Below are 26388 nucleotides of genomic sequence, written 5' to 3'. Positions count from 1 at the left end.
ATGTAGAATCATAGAAACATAAACAAGAAGCATCATTTTTTGGAGAAATAATACAAAGAATACTCATTCATGGTAGAGATATCGGCCAATACAGAGGCGGACGGTCAACCACTGAGCCACACAGGTGCCCCCAGAATGACAGAATTTTAGAACTAAAGGGTCTGTAGTGATCAGCTGGACCTAGAGGAAAATTAGGCTAAAAAAGTTAAATAACTCACCTGTTTCCTCAGGTGGACGGAGGCGGAGGGAAGACCACATGCCTTGTTCACACTCTGTGTAAGGAATCTATTCCATCCATGGGCCCCAAAAAGGTAATGGGGCAAAAATGGCTATGCCCAAATTAAACTTTGATGTTTCCAAGCCATCTAACATGCTCATCCAACATGTGGCAGGTTTTAGCTCAAAGAAGAGAGTCAGACTGTGGTGCCTTTTTCATGCACTTGCTTCCTCCTTACACCCACCTCCATGTCTACCCTGCGTAGCCGCAGCACAAGTCCCATCCCCAGACCTGCTCCCCCGCTTGAGATCTCCTAGGCTTATTCATGGTGCCACTTCTCATCATAGACTTCACACCAGTCAGCTATGGCGTCGAGCATGTCCGCACACTGCAAAGGTTCATGTTTGGTTTGCCTGAGTGAAGACTTGCACCCAAGGAGCTCCCAGTTCTTAGTGCTGGCAGGCAAAATGACTGTTCTGAGCTTCTTGTGTGAGAGGAAAGAATCACTGTTGAAAGGCCCCATTCGGTGATGGAAAGAATGTGGATTTGAGTCCGAGCTCTGCCACTTCCTATGTGGCTATGGGACAAGCTATTCACTTTCCACGAGTCTCACTTTACTCATCTGTAAAATGGGAAGAAAGATACTGATTTTAAAAGGCTGTTGTTTGGACCAGAAGAAATATTCCTATAACGTTTGATGTGCAAGGTTTCATTCAGCAAATAGTTATTGTTCAGCAAATGGTTTAGCAAATAGTTATTGTTACTGGAGTTGCTGGATATGCTGTCGGCTTGAAGAACACCCTAAAGTGTGTACTTTGGATCTTCCCCACTTCTGGTTTTACAGCTGAATCTGGACAGGAGACGAAGCTCGCTGCAGGGTAGCCCAATGGCCTTTCACAGAGGACTCAGATAGTTTTGCAAGTCTGTGTAAACATATACAGTTGAGCTTATATCCAGCCCTTAACAGGCTGATGGAGTTCGGTTCTGCTTCAGCACGTCAAGTCTTCTGTTGAAGGGAACACAGGGACAAATAAATCAAAAACTTGAGTCTTTTAACACATGGCATTATTTAAGAATTAGGAATGGGAATTGGGTATTCCCACAATCCTTTTTGGAACGGGATAGGTCAATAAGGTTTAAAGTAAAATCTAAGTCAGCTTTCCTTATAAACATATAAATACAGAATTTATAGGAGCTTTTTAAAAAAGTATTAACCTTTTGTCTATAGCTCAACACTTTTCTTATGAGGTGTGAGATGCAGAAACATGACAGTTTTTATTTTCTTTTAGAAGAGAAGTTTCATATTACAAATGACTTTCAATCCCATATGTGACCATTACAGAAAAATCCTGGTGGCATATGCCATAAATAATAAAACGCCTATCAATTACAGCAATTGTGCATTGTTTCCAAAACGCTGTTAACCTACCTTACATCACTTCCCAAAAAAGCATTACATATATGTATATATAATATATATCTACACATATATGTACATATATATATATACATATGAATGATGTTTTAAGTGGAAATTTTTGTGAGATTTTCCTTTGGAGCTTTATTCAGTGATCAAAATACATACGGAAATCTCATTTAACTTCATTTGAATTAAAGTATACACCCAAATGCTAATTTTTAAATCCGAAATTATACTAATTCAGACTTTTTCTGAATTCTTCACTAAGCCCTATTGCAAAAAATTTTCCTTGAAATTAGGTGGATAAATATACATTTATTTTTATGTAATCTGTAGCAAAAAAATTGTCAAAATTTAGAATATTTATATTTTACTTTCCTGCAAGTGTTTGGTGTTTCTTATCACAAGTGAGATAATAAAAAATTATTTAATACATCCTGTAGTGTGCTCTGGTCCTCATGGTAAAATTTTTGGAGGGAAGAAATAAGTTTCCTAGTGATTGTGACTTTGAGAATTTATTCTCATGAGAACAATATCTTAAGACAGAAGTTAACACTTGTAGGAAACTTCAAAAGTGTGAAATTTCTTAGAAAATTCCATTCTGTGCATGTACACACAATCATATTCAATGTTGTCCTATAACCAAGAGGTCAAGTAAGGTAAGAACTGAAAAATGGTAATTGATTTGGCAGTTGGGACCCTCTATGACCACAGTGAGAGGTTCAGGATCTCTCACGCAAGTGCAAAGTGTCAGCCAGGCATTTCAAGGCTTAACAAGACTATAGAATCTCCTTTCAAGCTCACTCATGTTTTTGTTGGCAGGAGGCTTCAGCTCTCTGAAGCTGTTGGCTGGAGGCCTCTGTTCTTCACCATGTGGGCCCTTCAAGGCCACTTGAGTGTCCTCCCGACATGGCAGCTGGCTTCCCCAGAGCAAATGAGAGAGAGACAGACAGAGACAGAGATAGAAGGGAGTGAGAGGGATGAAAGAGAAGGAAGTTGCAATGCTCTGTTGTACTTAGTCTTAGAATCATACACTTTATTCTGTTTTCTAGAAGCAAGACACTAAATCCAGCACATGCTCCAGGGGAGGGGAATGAAATTCTACCTGATGAAAGGAGAAGAATCAAAGAATTTGTGGACATAGTTTTAAACCACTACAATCAGTTGGAAGTCCTGATTTCAGGTAACAGAAAATCTATCTCAAAATGAAATAAACAACAATGGGAATCCGTTTGCTCCCAAAATGAAAAGATCCTGCCGATAGACAAGTTTCATGAGCACTTTGTTCAGAGTTCAGCTCTATTTCTCTGTCTTCACTGTGTTGAATCATTCTCAGGTGGGCTTCCTACCAGCAAAAATGATTGCAGCAACTCTGGGCCTCATGTACGCACACCGAACCTTCATGAACAGGTAAGCATGGCTCTGTGTCAGCATCCCCCAGAGTTCAGAGATTCGCTCTGATAGGATGGGTTTAGGTCACACACGACCCCCACAGCCATCCAAACCAGGGCTGGAAGGCCTTGACTGGCTCCAGTAGCCCATCCCTGGGCCAGGGCTTATGGAGACACATCCCTGAAACCACACAGACGCCAAACAGAGGCCTGGGCCTCTGGGAAAGAGGAACAGATGCTGGAGAGGCCACCTCGAATACTCACTACAAAAGTCAGGGAAGTTTTGCCAGTTTTTTTAAGATACGGGGTACACAGCCGTTTTGTAATATGAAAGCAAAGGAAGCTGTAGAGACTGAGGCATTGAAGAGCAAGAGAATACAACTAAGAATGCTGAAAAATGGGATCAAAGGCACCCTCACAGTGGATATTCTTGGTAAGGGGTTGAAGAACCAGCCACCCCCTCTGACATCATCGTGGGACAGCAAGCGTACATGGGAGAAAACACAGCCAGTTAGACGAGGTAGGCTGAGTGAACGTTGGATGTGGCTGGGAATGCGAATGAAGGAGGGGAGGTCACCAACTGAACATAAGGGAGAAAAGTGAAATAGGGCATTCACGAGGTTGAGAGAAGATGGATGGAAGAGATTGTCTTGGAGATGAAGGTTAGTTATATTTCTCATACTTGTCCAGCTAGGAAAACTCTGCTGTAGTAAGAATACATACGCATAGCTAGAAAAGCTAGAAAGCACTGAGAGAAGAGAAAACATCAACAATCGTGTAACAGAAGGGATATCACTGAAGGACATCTTTTTGTTTGTTTGCTTGTTTGTTTTATTTTGTTTTGCTTTGCTTTTTTTGAGAGAGTGCATGAGGTGGAGGAGGGGCACAGGGTGAGGGAGAGAGAGACTCTTGAATCTTGACTCTTGACATGGGCCTTGATCTCAAGACCCTGAGATCATGACTGGAGCTGAAATCAAGAGTTGGATGCTTAACCAACTGAGCCACCCTGGAAGTAGTATTCTTTGGAGAAAGAAGGGTAAGAAATAATGCAAATTATAATGAAGTGGGAGTTTCAAATAAGTTTCGAAAAAAGCAACTATGACAAATATTAAGAATAAGATACTCTAATTTATCTTTCAAAATTTAAGCTTATGTAACTTACATAATTCTTTTCTCTGCCAGAAAATGTTGGGGTGCCTGGGTGGCTCAGTCGTTAAGTGTGCCCAGGGCGTGATCCCAGGGTTCTGGGATCGAGCCCCACATCAGGCTCCTCAGCTGGGAGCCTGCTTCTTCCTCTCCCACTCCCCCTGCCTGTGTTCCCTCTCTCGCTGGCTGTCTCTCTCTGTCAAATAAATAAATAAAATCTTAAAAAAAAAAAAAAAGAAAAGAAAAGAAAATGCACCACAGACTATTAGGGTTGAGTATGAGTAATTTTTAATTCCTACCACGGCTACTAAATGCTGGCTAAGAAAGAAGATGGAACAGCTGCTTCTTTTTATTATTATTATGACTATCATTAAGCATGTAGATTAGCAAAGTGAGAATTTATGTTTTCCTTTATTTCACATATACTAAAAAATTCCTCTTCACCATAGCCTAGCTGGCTTCTGGGAAGAAATCCTTGCCCTAAAATAAAACAAAGAGGCCTTATGTTTATATTCACACTCATCTGGTTCAGAGTTTTGTTGAGAAAAAGTAGCATGAAATAAAAATAATAAAAATATTTGAAAAATCTGAACTTGAGCACAAGGTCATGAAGAAAAGCAACCTTGGTTCAACTTGCCTTAGGACAGTGACCTTGACAAAGAACTTTCGTTTGAAATTGTTTAATGGGTTCCAGAGAATGAAGGAGCTGTTACAAGTATAATGTGCATTTCTGGGGAAAAAGAAACCTCCTGCTGGACACATTTAACCTTCAATTTTGCCTCTTATAAGATTGAAGGGGTTAAACAGACTAGGACCATATGGAATTCAGAAGGGCTTATTCTCTTCCCCCTAGCTCTTCCCCAGGCACACAATTTACTTTCTACTAGAAAGCTCTTAATTATTTTGGAAAACACTTAATACCTTCTTACTACCAAACCTTTCAGTAGACAACATAAGATGAATGCTCAGCAAAACACAGTTTCTATTTCTTTCTCAACGCAGAAAAGGACATCAAGGTAGCTTTGCTTAACATAACAACCATCATTTCTTGAGAATTTATCATGAGCCAGGTGCTCTGCTTTGCATTTACATACATAATCTGATTTAATCCTCCTAACAATCCTATGAGTTGTGTAGTATCATTATCTTACAGATAAAGAAAAAGTGTGAAGAAGTCAAGCATTAGGCCAAGCTCCCAGAGCTACTACATAGCAGGGCTGTATGTTGAAACCACATCAGTTTGTTTCCAAAGCTCATACTCTTTCTTTTTGCACCATTCTCCCTAATCATCTGAAATAATTTCTTAATATTTACAAGGAAAAGAGTCAACAGTTTAAAGAAATGTTTGAAGGGAAATAAAATACTTGTTAAAATGTTGATAATTAAATACAAATACGGATTTATTCAAAATCAAATGTTGTACATTATCCCCAGACACCCTGTAAAATACCCTGAGACAAATACATATGGGATCAGGGAGTGGAAATACTTTTAGGTTAGGAGTAAGCCCAACTTCAAATGATAGAATGAAGCTGTGAAATGTAGGGACAGCATGAGCCTCAGAAAGCAAAAGGTCAGGTCCTGGAGACATCAAGAAGAACCCAAGGGTAGGGGAGAATGGACAATGGTTTGCTGAAAATCAGCACAGCAGTGAAAGTTGACAAGAGTTTCATTCAGTAGAAACACTACAGAAATCTATGCAAGAAAAAATAATTATTGTAAACAACAGACCTAGAGTGAATGCACAATCTGAGGACAGAACAATCCTGTCAGCCCCAGGAGTCATGTCACTTTTACCATTAGCTGATATCATGAAAATATGGCTTGCCCATATTTAGAAAAGCTCACAGCAGGCAGGCAGGATTACTCCCAGACTCCTGCCACACTATCAGCAGATGTCAGTCACCACTCTATGTTTTTGCACAGTACTTGGTGGACAGAGACTATAAGGCTGCTATTCTAATGCGTTTATCCTGGATTAGCCCCAGCATAGTATCAGAAGTCAGTTGTGCAAGTCGACATGCAGATGTGTACCAGGGCAGTGGTTCTCCACCGATGCCCTCTGGCCTCTCCCCACGAGGGCCTCTGGCCAAGTCAAATTTTGTTTTTGATGATTACAAAGTGGAGGGATGGGTGATCTTGGCATCTGGTGGGTGGAGACATCCTACAATGCACAGAACAGGCTCCCACTACAAAGACTTACCCAGCCCCAAATGTCAAGTGTCCAGGTTGAGAAGCTCTGGACCAGAGCAGCCTCTTGCATTTGTGGTTGGAGGAATAGTTTACGTAACAGCCTTTTTCCAGCTCCCCATTCTCCCATGTATCAATTCTTCAAGATGGTGGCTTCTGGCACAGAGGTCATCAGTAGGCCTAGAACGTGAACTAGATAGAGCCGGCATTGTTTATTTTTCTTTTCATCTAAAACAATAAATCATCCTGCAGCTCAGGTATGAGGTCCCCTGCGTTGTCACTGGCATCCTTGGACCTTTAGGTGCCCTGGCTTCTGGCTGGCTTTAGGTTTCTTCCCCCTCAACAGCGTATGCAGCCGTGCCCTCGCGGTGGGAAGAGCAAAACACTTGGGGAATGAGGCGTTTTCCTAGCGTCATTTATTTAGTCTAGATGAGATATTTTGCTCTTTAAGAACAGGAAGGTTGCGGATTCCCAGAAGCTGGAAATGGGAGCAGAGAATATTTGTCCACTGGGGAAGTTAATCACGTTGAGTTTACCTACAAGAACAAGGCAAGGGAGAGGGTGGTGGAAAGCACCAATTTGGCCGATTCTCTGCTTGTGGGAGCCTCCTCGACCTTGGACTGTTCCCTCCTGAAGGAGAACTGGCGCCCACGGGGAAGGGTACGGTTCTGGGCGGCGGGGGCTATTCCCCGACGGGACAGTCTCTGGGCCGGGTCTCTCTGTAGGTTAAGGAAGTCTCCTTTTCTAACTGCTTTTGGAAACTGCCGGGTCCGGTGGGGTGGGAGGCCGGGTAGGGCCGGGACGTGGGAAGATGCCAGGCGGGCGGGAAAGAGCAGGAAGAGGCGGGATTCTGCCCTTTGTCTCTCGGTCCCTACCTCAAAGCGGAGCTGCGAGCAGCCCCAGCTCCAGACGCCCCCAGCCCTCCTGAGAGGATCCAGGAATCCGCCGGGCGGGGAGGGGCGGGGCAGGGGCGGGGTTCATAGGCCACACCCACCGGGAGAGTCTTTAAAAGGTACGGACGCTCGCTTCGCCGCTGTTCCCCGACTGCCCTTGCGCTCTTTCCGATCTGGTTTTGCTGTCTCCGCCGGCTGTGCGTGGTCTGCCTCCGACTCGAGTGAGTAGTGGCGGTGGGGGCGCCTCCACCTACCCTGCGGGAGGGAGGTTCCACAGCTTCCCGGGGTCCTCAGGACGTCCTGCTTGCTGTCCCCCAACTCCTCTGACATCCCCCTCCCGATCTCCACTTGCCCCCCTTCCGCCATCCTCCTCACCCCTGCTGCCAGTTACCCCCAATCCCCCTCCATACACCTGCCCCGCTCCCCGCAGCCGCCCAGCTCTGTCCTTGGATCCCGGGCCCTTAGGGCAGATAAATAATCGTGACCTTCCTCCGGTTTGCTCCGTACCGGTTTCTCTGGGAGAGAGGCGGGGCCGAGAGTTTCGCGTTGCTGCTAATCCGCGTTTTAGTAGTTTGGGGCCCCCTTCTCTCGCAGCCGGTTCTCTTTCCGCAAAGGGGAGGGCGGGATCCGAGTCTCGGGGTCTCCTCTGCCCGGAGTGTGCTACGCTGAGGGCGACCTTACCAGGGGGGCTGGTTGGGAGTCCTGGGAGTGAGGTGGGGGCTTCCACATCCCGCTGAGCCCAGAATCCTTCCGCTGCTGCGGTACAGAGCTTCTGGCATCCCCATTGTTTGGTGGTCTCTGCCCACCAAGCACTGAACCTTATATGTTGAAGAACAGCCGTGAAACATCAGGTCGATCACTCCCAGCTTTTCCCGGAACTTTCTATATTCAGGTACAAACAGGAAAGCAAGAATGCTTGGTTGTGAAATTCTGCAACAGGTCCTGAAAATCACATCCTGAATTCCAAAGCTCCACGTAGGCAGCCCCTGGGGGGAGGGGGTTTCTAAGCCGAAAGACACTCAACCTTTCAACCCCCTTCCCCAAGCCCGGACGTTTGTTGAAGGATATTTGTTTAAATAGTTACCCAAAATATTTAACCTGTCTTATTTGCAGTCTGCAGACTAAGCGCATTTTCACTTTATATGTGCTTTCAATATAGAGAATCTTATAATTTGGGGAGTTTTTTAACTCAGGCAGTAAAAGCGGTCTCTTTAGTCCTTTTCTAATTAACCTGTTTTAGAGCTCTACTTATGAAATGCCAAGAATTCAAATAGGACAACCACAATTTTGGCTATAATTTGACTCAGATTTTTCAGGAAAGAGATGGGCGATGGATTCTAAAAATGAATCAAATAATTTCAAAACTGCATACCAAACCGTAACTGATTTTCTGAAGTCCACCCTGGTCCACCCTGACTATCCCTGGTTATTGTTCTCAGGTTGACTGCTGCTGGTACTTGATCAGTATTTCTCGGTGTTCTTTCTACTCTGGATTCTAGTTTTTCTTTACTCTTTCAGACTAGTGAAATTACAAGGACAGGATCTGCATCTCATCAGTCTTTGAGACTCATAGTACTTGCCTGGGTGCCTTGAACGCAGTTGGACCAGAGCCAGTATTGGTTAATTAAATGAAGAAAGGAAGGAGTAAGACTGCGATTGTGGGGGACAAATATTTCATTGGACTCAGGCAGTAGATAACATTAGCAGATTTGATCTAAGTTTTCGATCATAAATTTTTAATGAATTCCTCCAAATGTATTCAAATAATGATTGATACAAATATTGATATGCTAAATACTGTAATGAAAGCAATACTCATTGGAGGTCTGATGAAATTGCCAAGTAACTTGGATTTGGGGGAAATTGTATTTTATACTAAAACAGCAAGAATGGTGGCATAGCATAGAGGGAATGGCAGTAAATGAGGAGCTTTAGAAGCCTAGCTCCGGCCTCAACATTGTCACTAAATGGCCATGGAGATATGGGCCTCTAATTTTTCTTCTCTGCCAAGAATGGGGCAAATCAAATGAACTGGGGAGAGCAAGCCTCCTAGAGGTGAGGAGTCATGCCTGGTGAAAAGGGCAGGACGGACCAGTCCCCAGGTCACCTGCCAGCCCCAGCACCCATTGGTTTGATGACCTTGGGCAAGTTACTTTACTCTCTGGTCTCTGTTGCTTCATCTTATAAAATGGCTGTAATAGCATGTACACCAGGGTTGTCATAAAGCATGTTGATCTTGATCCTCGAACAAAGTGCAGCTCAACCAGGGAGAGATTCCTTGTCATTAGACACTATTGTGAACTTTGTTGAATATATGGGGAAATGGCTCTCAGTGAAAGCCAACTGAACATATCTCCTGGCCTTGCCTGGGGGGCAGGTTTCTTCCCTTTGCAGATTTTCACACCTTTCCTCCAGGCACTGTGTCATTTCCTGGGCTGGTACTTGCATGGCATCCCTGGGTTTCTATTGGGTGGGGATCTCTAGACTCCCCTGGGGCCTTCATTACCCAGAATGGTGATTCTTAACTGTTTGTAAGTGGTGAACCCTTCTGGCCATCTGGTGAAACGTCTGAACCCCTTTTCCAAATATTTTTAAGTGCATAAAATAAAGTCTGTGGTACCAAGTACACCAGTCCCCGGTATATCAAGGGATCTGTGGTCCCAGTTTAAGAACCCTGACTTGGGAGTTTTCTCAGACTAGATTGTGGTGGAACCTGGCACAAATTCTGATGGTTAAAAATTTTAAGTTTTGGTGTATGTCAAGGGGAGGAACCAATAGAACTATACTGTGAATCATTTGCAGAGGATATCAGGTTCCTTGCTTTTTTGTTCACTATCTCGTGCCAACAGTACTACTAATTGTCCTTCACTAATAAAAAAAAAAAGGACAGATGCCATGTAATAAATATATTAGGGCCAAATAGCTTCCTGGTTCACTATAGGAAAGAAGGTTTCATGGTGGCTTCACAGTACTTCTGAAAGAGATAAGTGAAGAGAGATTCAAATCCTCACATAGTACAAGAAATGCCCAATTTGAAAAGAACCTGTGCCAGACCAGAGAAGTCAGTCCTGTATTTGTGTTGCCAACAGTATTTGTAGCAAAACATCAGTGTAACAAACTCTATAGCTTATTTGACTTTTGTTGGTGTTGATTTTTAAATTGAATTGGTAATTTTGTTTTGGTTTCATAGTTACAAGGCACTTGATGTCTCTATACTTCAGTTTCTCTACCCATAAAATGGGTATAGTGATAATGTCTCCCTTCGTTGTTATGAGGGTTAAATAAGTTAGTATAAGTAAACTACTTAAGCAATACATATAGTAAACTTTATATAAGGATTTGTAATTATTATTACCTACTATGTGGCAAGCACTATTCTAAATGCTTTCCATATATTGTTTAATCTCAGAACTAGTTTATGATATAAATAAGTATTATCTTCATTTTTAAAATGAGAAAACTAGCAGATCAAATAACCAGCATCAGATCATTTGGCAAATAAGCAGTAGTCTTGGCATATAAATCTCTGTCTGACTCCTTGTAAAAATCACACAAACATTAAATTGTTTGAATAATTAAGTATCTTACAGTTTGCACAGATTGTGGGTTGCTGTGGCAGATGCTGGGGATCATGGTGACCAAATTTATAGCCGGGTTGCATTCTAATTGCAATATGTGATTTGGCAGGAAGTATCCAAATCCGTGTCAAGGATTTTGCTGTACCCCACATTGAAGACAAAAGCGGAAACAGGATATAGAATTAGTAATTAATGGTGAGGCTGAGGTGAACACAGGAGAACTTACTGGAGTGAAGGAGGGATTCTTAGGGCAGCAGCAGCGTAGTAGTTTGGGTGTGAGAAAGGCCCATAGAAGACACTCACTTCCTGGGAGCTGAATCGATGAAGACTGGTCAGAGAGGAAGGCATTCCTGTGTACAAGTAATTTGGTAACTCGAGGATTGATTATTCTCAGGTGATCTGAGATGGTCTCAACCCTTCATCAGATGTGGGAGTTTGGGGGACAGCTTGTAGTTGTGGAGTCACCAGGAGTGAGTTGAGCCTGGATTTGCATGTTCAGAGGTCGTGACCTCAGCAGGTCACCTAACACCTGAGCTTCTGGTAGCCAGATTCAGGCCCCGCAGCGCTGCTGAAGGAAAAGGAAGCCGGTGTTTGTGGAGTACAGGCTCTCTGCCAGGTACTTCACGTATATTCTCTCCTTAAATCCTCCAGCCACCCGATGACAGTGGTTGTCATCCGCTTCCAAGGTATAGCAGAGGAAGTTGAGGTTAAGGAACTTGGCCAAGATCGCAGAGTCGCTAACTGACTTTCAACCTTCTGTCTAAGTTCCACACTCTTTCTCTTATACCAGGAATGTCTTAAAGCTGCAACGTGCACCGCAGTTTCCGTGGCAGACATTCGTAATCACAGCCACCTTTGATGCAGAATCTTGACGGAACTTCAGAATCTTTTCAAACATAGTTCCAGGAGCCCACTATCAGTAACTCTACAAGATGAAAGGGTTTCTGCCATCCGTGTACAAGTGGACCCTGCAGACGTTCCAAATCTCCTTCTACATGCCTCTCTTTCATAGATTCTGTTGTAGTGCCCTGGTTTCCATTGTTCTACCACCAAAGCAGAGCTCCCTGCTCCCTTCCTTATAGCCAGTCATTTTAGCCTAAGTTTCTAACCCAAGATATGGCTTATAAAATGCTGAATGAATACACTTACGTAAAATCTTCAGACAGGAAAACATTGTACAGTGTGTATTAGCTGCCCCTACCGTAGGAGAATTACTTGCAATACAGAAAAGAAGGTAGGATTTAGCTGGATAAGGGAGGGCAGAAAGTCAGTTGCCCGGATGGGGAGCGAGTAGGGTCATCATGAAGGAAGGGCTGTATGAGATGAGTGGGAGATGAGGATTGAAAGCAAAACACTTGACCTTGAGTATATTGAGTATCTCATTAGACATGGAGGAGGCATCCTATAAGCATGTTTTCGTCTCATTCTCTTAACAACTCTATAAGAAAGGCACATTTATCCTCATTTTACATATGAAGGAAATGAGACTGTGTTGACTCCAAAATCCATGCTCTTAATTCACCCTTAATTAACAGGCTGAGCTGTCTTGAAGATTTGGCATTGGTAGAAGGAGCCAAATGGAACATGGAGCTGATCACTAAGACATGAAGTCTATCCTTGGTTCAGTGGTATTCACTTAGATAAGGGAAGTAGACTAACCAGATAGTTTGGTTAAATAGAAGGAAATATTTTTAGAATGGGCATTGAGTAAAGCTTAATTTCCAATTAACTAAAACTTTCAAATTCTGTTAAAAATCATTGTAATTTGGGACAATGGTACTAATTTACATATTCTTTCACTAGCAACCCCTCTTGATGTGTCTCAAGATGAAACTGGATTATAATAAATCTCCCTTTCAAGAAATTGGATTCTAGCCAGATTCTAGGGTAATAACAAAACCCTATATGTAGTAATAAAATGTCAAAGCTTCTGGAAGTATTTAGAATCTAGGTTTATAGACAGATTCACTCCAAACCTCCCGTATCGGAGCAAAAAAACTTAAACTGCAAGTGGCGACATGTAGACTCTAGACTCGCGGATTCAAGACACTTAGATTCTAAAATAAGATGCTAAATGCAGAACAGGTGGTGTGAGAACCATCCGTGTGGTCGTTCTGTGGCTTCTGGTGGTTATCTAGAGAATGAGGTAACTTTACCACAAGGTGACTCAGATTTAGACGATAGTAATTTTCTCCTAGGGGTAAGTCTTATAAAATTTGGGGTGGGGTCTTTGCCTGGGGAGAAGCAGCAAAGAGAAATTGCATATAGGTGTTCAGATGTAAACCAAGCTTTTTCATCTAACACAGTGGATAAATCCTACTGTTAGAACGCTTTCAGACATCGAAAAACAAAGAACAGACGGAGAAACAGAGAATAAGCCTGTGTTTGGCCTCTTTCGCGCAGTATGTGTAAAGTGAGATTTCATTTCTCCTCTCACCATTCTGTAAATTAATGCACGGGATCGGGGAAGGGCATGCAGCCCAGATTGCTCAGTGCAGATCCAGTCTGCTGTGATTAATGTCAGCTGTTGTGGAGTAGTGCAGCCAAAGGCTTGTAGGAACCACGAAGCTTCAGAGTTTTTTCTGTGCATAGCCATGCCAAGAGTGACAGAGATGGAAGATCATCACACTTCCTCCTGCCAAATTCAGGAACCATCCATTGGGGTTCACCCTAAAAGTGTAAATTTGAACTTCATTTCTTAGGCACCACAAATGGAACTATCATTATACTTGCAGTGTGTTTTAATGTCCCCAAAGGTTTATGAGTGACTAATTAGCTAAGTTTTTTCTTTACCCTGTTTGTTGCTCTGTGCTAGGCTTTTCTATAATGGGTTTCCTTACCGGAGTACTTACAGCAGGATGGACAGTATGGGAGGCCCCCTCTGTTTTCAAGCTCACGGTTACTGCCCTCTTTTATCTTCACAATATGTCCGTTGGGTAGAGAGAACTACCTTTCCCTATTTTACAGATGAGAAAACTAAGCCCAAGGTTGCACAACCATTTTAACAGTGATGTTAACGCAGATCTACCCAAACCAACCTTCCTTCCTCCCTCCTTTCCTTCCCCCTCCCTCTCTTTTTCCATTCTGAAATATTTCAGACACACTAAATAGAGAATACCATAAGGAACACCCAACTACTCAGTATCCAACATAAAAAATAAAGCATAACTCCAGCTGAAGCTTTGTGAAGATGCTCTATTATACCGTTTGCTTGGACCACAGAGAGGCTTATTCAGAAATCCTTAGGAAAGCCTTGAAACTGGATGGAACTTTTAAAAAGCTAATGACTTGGAAATTTTACTTAGAATCCAAAAATGTGACAAAGAGAATAGACCAGTGCTACCTTTGTCTTGATCAGCATAAGATCGGACTGGGAATTGTACAGACAGGTTGAAAACGGAAGAATTCCTTAAAACAATAGAAGTTATTTTGACATGTGCCAAGTACTCTGGCAGATTGTATGGGGAAGACAGAGATGTGGTCCCCACCCTAGAGGGGAAAAGGCTTTTAACACAGAAGGCTGAATGTTGTAGCACTTTGATGGGTATTTCCTGAAAAGTGACTCATTTGGCTGGTGTAGCATGGGCAATAGAAATCAGCCTTGACTTACAAGAAGTGAATTTAAGTAACTGTGAATTACATAAAGAGGAAAGATCTTCCCTTTTTAAAAGTCCAAGCTGCTCTTTAATAGAGAATAACATAATGTGATGAGTTTGTTTTTGAAATATATGCTTTTAAATGCTATTCAAAGATAACCCAAGAGGGCATTAGTCTTGATAGAAATCTGGTTCCTTATTGGTGATAGCACCAAAGTAAATAGGTGTGAAATGTAAAACACACGCTGATATTAAATAGTACACTTTCTAATATGATGAGAAATGCCTTGACAATCACAAAGTATTTCAAAAGCCAGCTGGGCTGTTGATGCTTGGGATCCAATTTTAAGTAATTGTAAGGTCATTACCTACGGGCCTGGATTTGGTGTTAGGTTTCCTATGGAATCACAAGGGTACTTCCAGCAGATGTCTGTGGCATCTGTGAGCATTCCAGAACTCTGGTAACTTTGGAGCCGTGGGGCAAAGTCAGTATTACTAATTGCACTCCAGACTCAGGCCAGTGGAAGGCCGTTGGAGCCAGGGCTTTGTGGCTGAGGTTTTACAGTCAGACTCAAATTTCACTGTGGAGTTAAACAATGGAGCACCTGTCTCCAGGGAAGGGAATAACAGATTTGTGCAACTACTAAAGGAAAGCTTACAGATTTATTCCGTGTTGCTAGCTATTGATCTTCTATGGATGCCTTCACAGTAGCATGTGACGTTGGTGGACCCTTGGAATTACCTTGGTCCTGTCTGAATAAGCAAGTAGGCTTTTTGCGAGCTGAGACCAACATTTTAGTGATAACAGTCAGGTCTCTTCCTATGTGTTTGTTTCAAGGAAAGGAGTTCCATCTCCGAATGACTCAAAAAGGCAATTTATTGGCTCACATAGCGCTCAGGATAAAATAAGACACAGCTGAAAAGAGTCTAAACCTAGTCTCTCCACCTCTTCTTCTGTGCTAGCTTCATTCTTAGGTTCTTTTCTTAACAATGGCTAGACAGCTAGACACCCCTGCATTCACACAGTCCTGAACCAAAGCCCCGGGTTTCAACTTTCATTGACCTGCCTTAGGGTCATGTGTCCCTTCCCTCATCAATCACTGTGATGGGGAGTGGAGACCGCAGTGACCTAATTGCCGTGACCAAGTCACATGCCCAGCCCTTGAGTAGAGGGTAGAGTCAATACCCTTTAAACAAGTGTTTCTCAAACCAACTGGTAGAGGACCATTTTTTGTTTTAATTTCCAAGTACGGATTAATTCTCTGTGCTATTGCTGTTCAACAAGATGAGTCCACTGATTATGCTCTTGATTGTTGGGGCATAAAACTGTTTAAAGTTTTTAAATTCTCATCTGAATTTCATCTTGAATTGGTACCAGGCATGGTGGACCTTCAAAAGGAGACAACATTTTAATAAATAATTCTCTAAGCCACATGGACCAAGAAAGAGATGGTTGCTTCCCCGGAGAAAATCTGGGGGAAGGTGTGACCAGAAGAGGGTCAAGAGAATGCCATATGCCAGAAATGTGCCCAGCACGATGACTGATTGTGTACAACTTGCTTTTAGAAAGGCGTCATCTCAGTGTTCAGGAAGTCATTGGGTTCTGGATCATTTAAACGCTGTAGGATGGGCAGGAGGATGGGATTTTACCACCTTCCTTTTTAAGGACTGAAGATTCTTCAGTGGACTTGCGGAGCAGCCCTCCCTTTCCCTTATTTCGCTAGCCACGCTCAGTTAGGAAGGAGGTCTCTGTGTCTCATCTGCCTGTTTCCTAGAGAGGCACACATCTCATCCAAGGACACTCACCACCCCGGGCAGCAAGTACCCCTCACAGAAGAGAAGTCTGAAAATGATGGTGTGGAAGAAAGGAATTCTTCCACTACTCAGGGCAGGGCAGACAAAACACACTGTCCTTGAAGGACAACGTTCTGTACTGCTGAGGCAGCCCACTGTGCTGGCCGTCCCCATGGAGGCGTTGTAAACAGCGGCCGGGTGGGCAGGTTCGTTAAGGAGGGAGATTAGAACGGGTTGGCCCCACATCCCAGCAGGACGGCAGGATTTAAACTTCACCCTGTCCCTCTGAGGTGGCCGCTCACAAGGACTGGACAGACAGTTCCCTTCGCCGGGGAGGGAGCTGGGTCGCGCCTTCTGTGTGGACTGACAGGTCTGTCAAAAAGGGGCGAACAACTCCCGGCTGGGCTGGGGACCTGGGGCTTAGTGAGTACGGAAACCTAAATCACAGCCATCCGGAGGAGTGTTTGTCGTGGTTACAGCGCGGCGTCACAGACATGCCGTCGTTGTGCACAAGTCCAGCAGACAGACGTGACACGGGTTCTTCGTTCCTCCCTCGGAAGTGTCACAACTTGTGTATGGTATATGTTAAGAATCCGGTGGTGTTACCATGAGTTCAACGTGTAATAAAAACCTCTCCCCAAGTGTGTATCCTTCAGCAGAGTTTTCAGAGCCCATCATTAAGATGGTGGCCTTCCCACTCCCACACTCCTTTCTTAACTCCCGGGATGCTGCTGGCATCGGCTGTGTAGTGCCTGGGGACCTGTGCCGTTCTGAATGCGGCTCCTTTGTCCTGCAAGAAACGGCTTGTGCCCGACAAGCCCGAGTGTGCTGATGAAAGAGCTGCAGTCAGAGGGGCGATTTCGGAGACAGGCAGGCCTTTCCAGGTGTGGTTAGAGCAGTTGGTAAAGAAACCGAATCTGTGGCTGGCCGCGGGGCTTCCACAGCCCGCCGGGAGCTGCTCAGGCGTCTGTGGGGTGTGGGCACGTTCTCACGAATGCTTTGTTCCTTCAGAATGCCCGTGTGGGGAGGTGGCAACAAGTGCGGGGCCTGTGGGAGGACCGTGTACCACGCGGAAGAGGTGCAGTGTGACGGGAGAAGCTTCCACCGCTGCTGCTTTCTGTGCAGTAAGTAGCTCCCGGGGCGCGGCCCCCGACAGAACCCGTGTGTCGTAAAAAGCCTCCATTTACCTATTCAAGGACAGGCACTGTGGTGATGTTAACAAACACGTTCGCAGGAGCATCAGGGGGGTCTCCCGGTCTGTCCCGCACAGCGTGAAGGCTCGGCGCGGCGGCAAGGATGGCGGGGTGACGCGCTGCACGTGGCCTTGCTGTGTCTCCGTCGCTCTTCGCCTCCACTGGGCCTTCACTGCGTTTTACGTCTGTCTCCCTTGCTTTACGACGAGCTCAGTGTCGTCTTTAGCCGGCGCCGGGCACGATTTCTGGCACGCGATAGGGGCTGGGCTCCATGTCTGAGGGGCAGGTTGCTCCTCACTCACCCCAGCTTTCTCCTCCTGGCGCGGCCCCTTCTCTGAAACCTCCGTGCTTGCTTCTTGGCACACAATTCATTGAAATCAAATGTCTAGAAGTGAAATTCCTATCTTCTCTGGTAGTGAAAATTCGGAGTTATTTCTGGTTATTGACATCCTAATTGAGGGAAAGGAGCGTAGGGTATGGAAATCCCATCAAGGCAAGTTGGGAATTATTACTGTTTTTAGATGGGAAATTATCAGCGTCTGATAGAACAGGAAGTAGGACATGAAACACGCCTGTTCGCTCCAAAGACAGTACTTGGCTGACAGAGACACAGAATGAGACACAGGCCCCCTCCCCCTGCGTGCCCCCTCTGGTGACAACTAAGTCTTCATGCAAGCAGGAGAGAAGCCGCTTCAGAAAGCTCTTCGTTAATCATCTTCTGACTCAAAGGACAAAATTTTCTTCGATGAGGGATTTGTTAATGTGAGGAACCCACCCGTACGTGCAGACATATCTCTAGTCCTGTACAGTGAGAATTATTGCTAGAAACTGCACATATTAAGTTTGGTTAGTTGTCCTTTTCCCTCTAGGCACCAGCATTCAACTTATCGGGACCTTTTTATAGTGTAGCTGTTTTGCAGGCAACTAGAAACAGACAACAGAAAGTCGCAGTTACAAAGAATAAAAATATATGTTTACTGTGTATGCCCCCGTAATAGCTACCATTTCTCAGATCTGGTTTAAGTATTTCTTCTCTTAAAAGTTACTTTTTTTTTTAAGGAATCTGTTTTTCAGCGAGTTTGAAACCAAGAGTATGTGAACAAAGAAGAAAAACAGATACTTTAGAAATCGTTCTTAGCTTCGTCTCCGTTAGGCCATGATAGTCTCTCCACCATAATAAAGTCACTGTTGACTTAATGTCAACTTCCTTACTGGCAATTTTACTACAACTTCCGAGTATTGGTCTCTGCTGACTTAAAGTCTTTTAAGGATATAATTCGGAGCAGTTTGCAAACCTAGGAGAATTTTACTGTAGAGAAGAGACAGGAGGATGGAGGGAAGGAAGGACAATATTAAAGTTTTCATGAACTTGCTTTGGGTAATAGATATGTGGTCTTTGAAACAGTTTTTGTATTTTTACGTATTCTGTGAAGGGTGTTTGTTCTCCAGCAATGTATGGTTTTGGGCGAACGGGGCCTTCCAGCAAATGTATTTCAGTCTTGAGCCTCAACAGCAAGGTTCCAGAGTAGATGACGCCGCCATCCTGTTCTACCAGAGAAGATGATAGTCTTACCAGAAACTTTGTGATTTTAACTGTTTTATGCAGCCAGCTAGTCACCTTTCACTGCCCCTCTCTTTCTGTCCTTCCTTTCTTCCTCCTTGCATTTTCCCCCCAACCCTTTGAAATAGGAGGGAAACAATCGCCTTGTCTACTAATCTTGGATCTCCAGCTGCCCAGTTTTGTGCTACTAGCAAGTTTCCTCACAGTTTCCTTTTTTCTCAAGCTTAAGTGAAGTTTTAGAAAGTGAAATAATGTCTGGGTAAAACATGATGACATTTGGCAGTTTTATCAAGTGGGATACGTGGAAATGTCTTGTGGCAAGAAAACCATAAAGAAAGAATGCATTCTCATTGGGGACAGAAGGAAACACAAATGCAGACTTGAAACCACTTTACGATTTTCAGACATACTCATCACTGCTGGAGAAGCCAGTGGTGAGATGAAAGAATAACATTTTTTTCCTTCTAGACTCGTGATGAAAACTACAATTCTGGATTTAAAGCTGTTTTTATTCCAGGGGGTGCTGTTTAGGGGAGGAGGGCTGCAGAGCCAACTGCCACAAGGCACTCAGCTACCCTTTTGTTCTTTGTTAGGTTGTGATTTCACAATACTAAGAAGAGGTAGAAAAGATTGTGTGGAGTGTTGGGAGCAAAGTGTTAATTGTATTCCTTTTGTTCAGGTAATTATAGCCATCTCTGAAACTTCTCTCCCTTCTGTTAGAGAGGCCAAGCCTATAGAAAAGTTTGAGGCTTCCGGATGTTAAAGTTCTGATAATGCTTCTGAAACAACGATCCTATCCTTGGAGAAAGGCAAATCGTCCTCAGCTGTAGCTGACCCAGTCCAGATGCCGTCCCTGGCGTTTGGGAAACTGCAGGAGAAAAAGGAATGTGAGAGAGCCTATGCCTTTACCATTTGTAGACCATGTGTCAGGGCCACCATTGTTCTAAGGAAAAAGGCATCTCTGGCGTGTTTCTAAAGGTCTAACTTATTCCCCCCCCCAGTGGTTTGCAGGAAAAATTTAGATAGCACAACAGTGGCAATTCATGATGAGGAGATCTACTGCAAATCCTGCTATGGAAAGAAGTATGGGCCCAAAGGCTACGGTTACGGGCAGGGTGCTGGCACGCTCAACATGGACCGGGGTGAAAGGCTGGGCATCAAGCCAGAGAGGTGAGTTAGGACCCCGTTTGTTACCAGAGAGGAGTCATGACAATATTGCTTGGTGAACAGGAGTCTGGGACAGAACAGATGTTTAGCTTAAAATAAGCACACAAAATTTCTCCAGTTTTCTAGTATAAATGAGTGACTATTCTTTAAGCTTGAAATGTACAGTTTGGGACCTAAAAAAATTCTTATTGATCATTCCAGTGATTTCTAGCCTTGATTTTGTAGCATTCTCTGGTGTATCAGGGAGTCATGTTCTCAAAAGTACATGGTTTACATTTACTTCCATCTCACAGTGTTTTGTAGACCAGATGTCACGAAATCAAATGATATAGAAATGTAGTATCTGACTTATGAGATGCATTTCTCAGGTTCAATTAAGCAGTCAATGAAAAGTCCTCAGTCACTCCTTCCATGGAAGAATCTTTCACCAAGCAATGACTTTTCTCTAACTTATATATTCTTACTTAAAAATGGAAATTATTTCCTGTTTTTCATTGAGAGATTAGTATTAAATTTTAAAGGTTCCAGGACCAAAATAGCAAGGTGCTAACTCTGTTCAATTTCACTTAGTATTTCATGTTCAGGCTACATAATTTTTTCCTTTGTAATTTCCTCTTAATTCCTGTTTTGGCCCAATAATTCCCTTCACATTTTTCACATCCATTTTGTACTGAAGAGGCCAAAACTGGTGTAATATTCCAATAAGACAGCCTTTTGTCAGACAAGACCGTTAATCATGCCGTGAGCTGGCCACTAGGCAATATTAACACGTTACCTCATATAATCCTCACAACAACCCAACAGGGTAGGGCTTCCCATCTCACTCAACAAATTTAGATAATGAAAATGAAGTGATTTGCCTACAGTCACATTGCTAGTTAATCCTGGAGCCTGGAAATTAACCTAGTGTAACTCCAAATCTTTTTTTTTAATAATAATTTTTTATTATGTTATGTGATCTTAAACACAGTACATTATGGCATGCCTGAAATAATTTGTGTCTATTGTCTGCTGAACATTTATGTTCATTTTATATAATCCTTACAGTAACTCTGAGTTTAGATACTTTGTATTTTATAGACAGGACAGAAAGGCTCAGGTCACACAGGTAAGTGACATAGCCAGGATTTGACTCCATGTCCATTTGGCTCCCATACCTGTGCTCTTTCCACTGTATTGTGGCCCACCTGTCTGTTCTTGGGTTTTTTCCCCAAAGTTTCTCAGAGTTTCTGAGCCACGGTGCCTTGTTGTGCACCAGCTGTACGAGGGCTGACTCATTCAACGCTGCATGCCATCACTTGTGGGAACCCAGCTTACCTTGGTCTCTGTTGAAGTTCATTGTTCTTGTTCTGCCCTCCTTTTCCAGCTTGTTAAAATCCATTCTTGTTTTCTAAGATTTTAATTCAAATCTTTCAAAACACATGTATTTATATATACCTTCCTTCAAACGAAACCAAATTCATCCATAATCCCAAGTCAGTCAGTGATTGTGGCCATAGTTTGAAAGTCATAAAGACCAGTGGACCCTCCTCTTGCTTCTCCACCTTCTCCAGTAACTGGCAAGCCCTCTATGCGGGCCTGTCAGCCTGTGCCCTTGCCTCTTCCCCATCTTAGCCTGGCCACATACTAGGACCAGATATAGAGACTTCCTTTTCCAGAAGCCTCTCTTAGTGACTGAATTCTGGGGGCATCTGTGGTCTGGAGCACCCTGTGGGACATGGTAATGATAACATACGGGGACCATATTATCTTCACAGCGATCTCCTGGGGAGGCAGCATTGTGGAGGCAGGAACATTTTTGAGGCAGAACTGCTTTTTTCAGTTCAGACTCACAAATTTACTATTTCTCTAGCTCTCCAACAAGTTATGTAACAGCTGAGTCCCTATGTCTTTATCTTTCATGAGGTTAAACAATTACCCATACCCTGTGATGTCATTAGCAGGAAGGTGGGAGAGGATCTCCATTAAGTTCATATTAACATGTGTTGGAAATTCTTCCAGGGAATCTCCTAACTCCAAATGTTGGATATCATTGTGAATAGCTTTTAAAGATCACTCTTAAAAGGAAGTATATACAGTAGGTTGTAGATATTTTTTAAAAAAATGCATACATTAGGGACAATTGGAAACACCAATACTGTGAGTCAGTCATATACTGGTATTTGTTGGATAGAATAAAATTTCCATTGGCCATAGCAAACATGATTCAAAAAATGCTGTATATGAAACCCCTCACTACACCCCTCAGGTGTAGCAAACTGTAAGATGGCCCAGACATGGGTACAGTGAAGATGAACAAATGGAAGATACAGGTGAAGAGTTTGAATACATTGTTTGATGAAAAGGCAGTATTTCTAAATTAACGTTTTATTTTAAATATGTATGTAACTTAAACTATAATCAGGAAGAAAAAAGCCCTGTTTTTTCACTAGGAGAAATGGGACACTTGTATCTTTTGCTGAGCTGTTGTCCCCTTATCTACTCAACTGACCTGTAAGGTTTGAGAGGGGCCTTTAAATCTCAGAGCCCACAACAGTGTTCTGCAGAGTAGCTACACCTACATCTTGAAGGAGGAGAACATTACAGAAAGCAAGGAAAACAGAGTTTTACCCAATGACTTATAAATAAGTGACAAAAATAACACTATCCAGAGAAAAAGTAAACATCATAATAGGAAAACTTTCTAAAATATTTTCCATGAAGAAAGCAGTTTGCTCACACTTTCCCCTACTTAAGATATATTAGGAAATTAATCTGTAAATCATGCTTAACTTTCTTGATGATTACCTAAATCCACTGACTATTGGCAGAAGCGTTTAACTGCTTGGGTTAATGGTGATTTTTTCAAACTCTAATAAAGTAAAAAAAAAAAAACTTAGCTGTGATTCCAGTGGTAATATGAACAGTAATATGAATGTGGGGTAAAAATACGTCCAATGTAGGTTTTTTTTGTTTTTTTTTTTTTAATATTTTATTTATTTATTTCACAGAGATAGAGACAGCCAGCGAGAGAGGGAACACAAGCAGGGGGAGTGGGAGAAGAAAGAAGCAGGCTCATAGCAGAGGAGCCTGATGTGGCTCGATCCCAGAACGCCGGGATCACGCCCTGAGCCGAAGGCAGACGCTTAACCGCTGTGCCACCCAGGTGCCCCCCAATGTAGGTTTTTATAAAGCAAAGCATAATTGTTTAGGGGACAGGCAAGCACTGGGGATTCAATGAATTCTGATTTTAGACTCAGACATTTAAGTTTGGGGCCTCATCTCTCTTTTGGGGGCAGTATTGAGCCCATAAATAGATTAAAGTAGCAGCTGGCCAGCACCTGAGATTCAGTTCTTTCTTTACCCTGTAAGTGGTTCAGTGAAGGCCGCCGGCTGTGGGACAGTTTAGCAGTTAAGTCCCAGCTTCCTTATGCACCTGCCTGGTGGGCTTAGAAGGGGCCTTTGGTAAATCTTGCCTAACTTTTCCCCCCTTTCTACAAGTGCTCAACCTCACAGACCTACAACAAATCCAAACACTTCTAAATTTGCTCAGAAATACGGAGGTGCTGAGAAGTGTTCCAGATGTGGGGATTCCGTGTATGCTGCTGAGAAGATAATTGGAGCTGGAAAGGTAAAGTGCCATCTTGAGTTAGTAGCCGCAAATGACCCCTGTTCCCTTTCTCCCTTGTCCCCTTCCCATCCCCTTCAGGTACTCTTTTATAGAAATAAATAAATGCCTTGGATTCACATTTTTCTCAGTCAGATCGCCATCTGAATTCATTAACTTTTTGAAGTGATGCCGTTACCTGACAGATCACATCTATGTTCGAAAGAAACTTGTTTTCATAAGGCGTGCACCTACAGGTTGTTGACAAACCTGGACTCTGCGGGTTATTCCAGGTAGTGGGAAACCAGGATCAGGATACCCAGTGCTCATTGTTGTGTGCATTTGAGAAAGTTACTTGACCACTTCACCTCTCTGAGCTGCAACTGTTCTCAGCCATCAAAGAGGCAGTCTTTAAAGGAGCATGCTGTGCTTGTGGCAAGGGCTGAGACCGCTCTTGGGGAAACAGCCCTTGCGTGGTATGGCTCCCAGCCCGTGTCTTCTGTGAATGAAGTTTGAACTCGGCCCTTTTGGAGGTGACCAAGAATGTAGGTATGGGGAGGTCCAGTTGCAGGCTTTTTGTTGAAGTTGAACCACAGCAGTCAGGAGCTCGAGTTGGCTTGATCTTTGCGAGCCACTTGCTGCAGCGTCTAACCTACACTGCAAGAAACCGACTCTCAAACTTAATTGTCTCTTCCAGCCCTGGCATAAAAACTGTTTCCGGTGTGCCAAGTGTGGGAAGAGTCTTGAATCCACAACTCTGACTGAGAAAGAGGGTGAAATCTATTGTAAAGGTAAAATTAATTTCTGTTATTACTGTCCATCTGAATATCCCACACTGGTCACTGGTTAAGGAAATGTCACCAGCATTAAAAACAAAAACAAAAACTCTGACAACGGGGAAAGGTGGGATTGCCACTAGCGAATTTAAAAATAAAGGATCTAGAGATGCTTACAAAGAACAGAGAACCACGGAACAATTTGAGATGATACAATAAAGTTAAGTTCTGGTCATTTCAAACTCCCCAACAAATAAGACAAAAAACCCTCACTATAAAGAGCCTTCTTTTCAAATTTATGTTTTCAGCAAAGCATATAAATACATGAAGGTAATAGACAAATATGTCACTTGCCTGCCTGATTTTTATGCTTGTAACTCAAATGGAACCATGAGCTGAATACTGTGGAATCAGAATGTTTGGACTTGCCTTTACAGCTATATTTATTACATCGCTCATTTTAATTATTTTAAAGATTTTATTTTATTTGAGTGAGCAAGAGAGCACAAGCAGGGGGAGGAGCAGAGGGAGAAGGAGAAGCGGACTCCCCACTGGGCAGGGAGCCTGACCTGGGGCTCGATCTCAGGACCGAGATCATGACCTGAGCCAAAAGCAGCCACTTAACCAACTAAGTTACCCAGGCACCCCTACATTGCTCATTTTAGATCTTAAATAAGTTGAACTCTTTTGGGCATGACAAACTTTTTTTTTAACTTACAAGTGTTTGCCCTTTCGTGGGTCTTAAGCAATGCTAGCAAAGCTTAATGGTCTTCCACTAATTCTCCCTTTCCTTTCATAGGATGCTATGCAAAGAACTTTGGGCCCAAGGGATTTGGCTATGGCCAAGGAGCAGGAGCCCTTGTTCATGCTCAGTAAAGGTGTAAACCCAGAACTGAGATCACACACTGAGAATCTCTACATCATCTAGGCACAGATAATCCAACACTAAACTACTGTGAAATTCTGCCAGCACTTAAGTACTGTCTATCGTCCCATACATGGATAGGCTGGCTGGCTGACTAGCAGGAAGAGAGCACTGTATCCTTTTGCTTCATTCATCAGCATTTTCAAGAATTGTTTCTTTTACATTTTAAATAAAATTTCAGCTTGATTTGGTTGTTCAGTGTCTTTCAATTAACCTTTGGAGAAGCTGCTGTGATTTCCGTTAGTGGAAAGTCACTTAGGTCCCTACCTGCATGTTAGTGGTTAAATAGAGTCCACCCCATTACACAGTTGACTTACTAGGCTAATGTCTACATTATGGCTGTTGGAAAAGATCTCTTTTAACCTGGCAAGTATGCCTCAAGTGTGAGGATTGCTAGGTAATGGGTTCTAGCTCTTCAGAGAGGGCATTCAGCAGCATCTCCGCCTGCCTGCCTGCTCTGCTCACTCTTTAAGGCATGGCTCTTAGACAACCTGCATTAGAATCACCTGGAAGTATTAAAAGGTGGACTTCTAGACCCTACAGAAGCAGAAGCAAACTCTCTAGAAGTGGGGCCACAGAAGCCCTTCTAACAAGCTCCTCAGAAAGGCACAATGACCCAGGGTGGTGAGCACACTGTTAAACCAAACACTGAGAAACTCTTGATTCATCTAAATCTAAAGATAGATTGTTACAAACAGCTACCTATGGACAACTTTAGAATCTGAGGCTTGCTATGACTTCTTTAAGACTCCATTCTGATCTGATAGATGATGGTATCTTATAAATCCTGGAAACTGAAGTGCTTTTCTCAAACATTTCAATCCTGCATAAGTTACAAAGAATGTTGCATTGTCCTGGCACATTTAGCTGGCTCAGGTAGAAAAGGAGTATGTTACGTATACACAATATTTTCATTATTTCCCCAGAAACTTTTAGTTCTTTATCAAAGACTCAA

The 26388-nt window shown here is 43.1% G+C and overlaps 1 protein-coding gene and 1 long non-coding RNA gene across 2 annotated transcripts; one reads left to right on the top strand and one right to left on the bottom strand.

Annotated features, from left to right (window-relative positions):
- Window positions 1-1090: 1090 nt before the first annotated feature.
- LOC117796501 lies at window positions 1091-7644 on the bottom strand. The gene is made up of 3 exons (XR_004621062.1): window positions 7359-7644; window positions 6378-6842; window positions 1091-1223 (listed from the first exon to the last, which is right to left on the bottom strand). It is a non-coding gene; the product is annotated as an uncharacterized LOC117796501 (long non-coding RNA).
- Window positions 7442-25638, top strand: CSRP2 (cysteine and glycine rich protein 2). Its single transcript, XM_002920644.4, has 6 exons — window positions 7442-7478; window positions 17237-17349; window positions 19981-20149; window positions 23627-23756; window positions 24430-24523; window positions 25308-25638. The coding sequence occupies exons 2-6, from the start codon at window positions 17238-17240 to the stop codon at window positions 25382-25384; spliced, it is 582 nt and encodes a 193-aa protein (XP_002920690.1). The 5' UTR covers window positions 7442-7478; window position 17237; the 3' UTR covers window positions 25385-25638.
- Window positions 25639-26388: the final 750 nt, after the last annotated feature.

The sequence above is a fragment of the Ailuropoda melanoleuca genome, chromosome 15 (assembly GCF_002007445.2).
Source record: "Ailuropoda melanoleuca isolate Jingjing chromosome 15, ASM200744v2, whole genome shotgun sequence".
NCBI lineage: Eukaryota > Metazoa > Chordata > Mammalia > Carnivora > Ursidae > Ailuropoda > Ailuropoda melanoleuca.
This window is presented reverse-complemented; position numbering and strand designations above follow the sequence as displayed.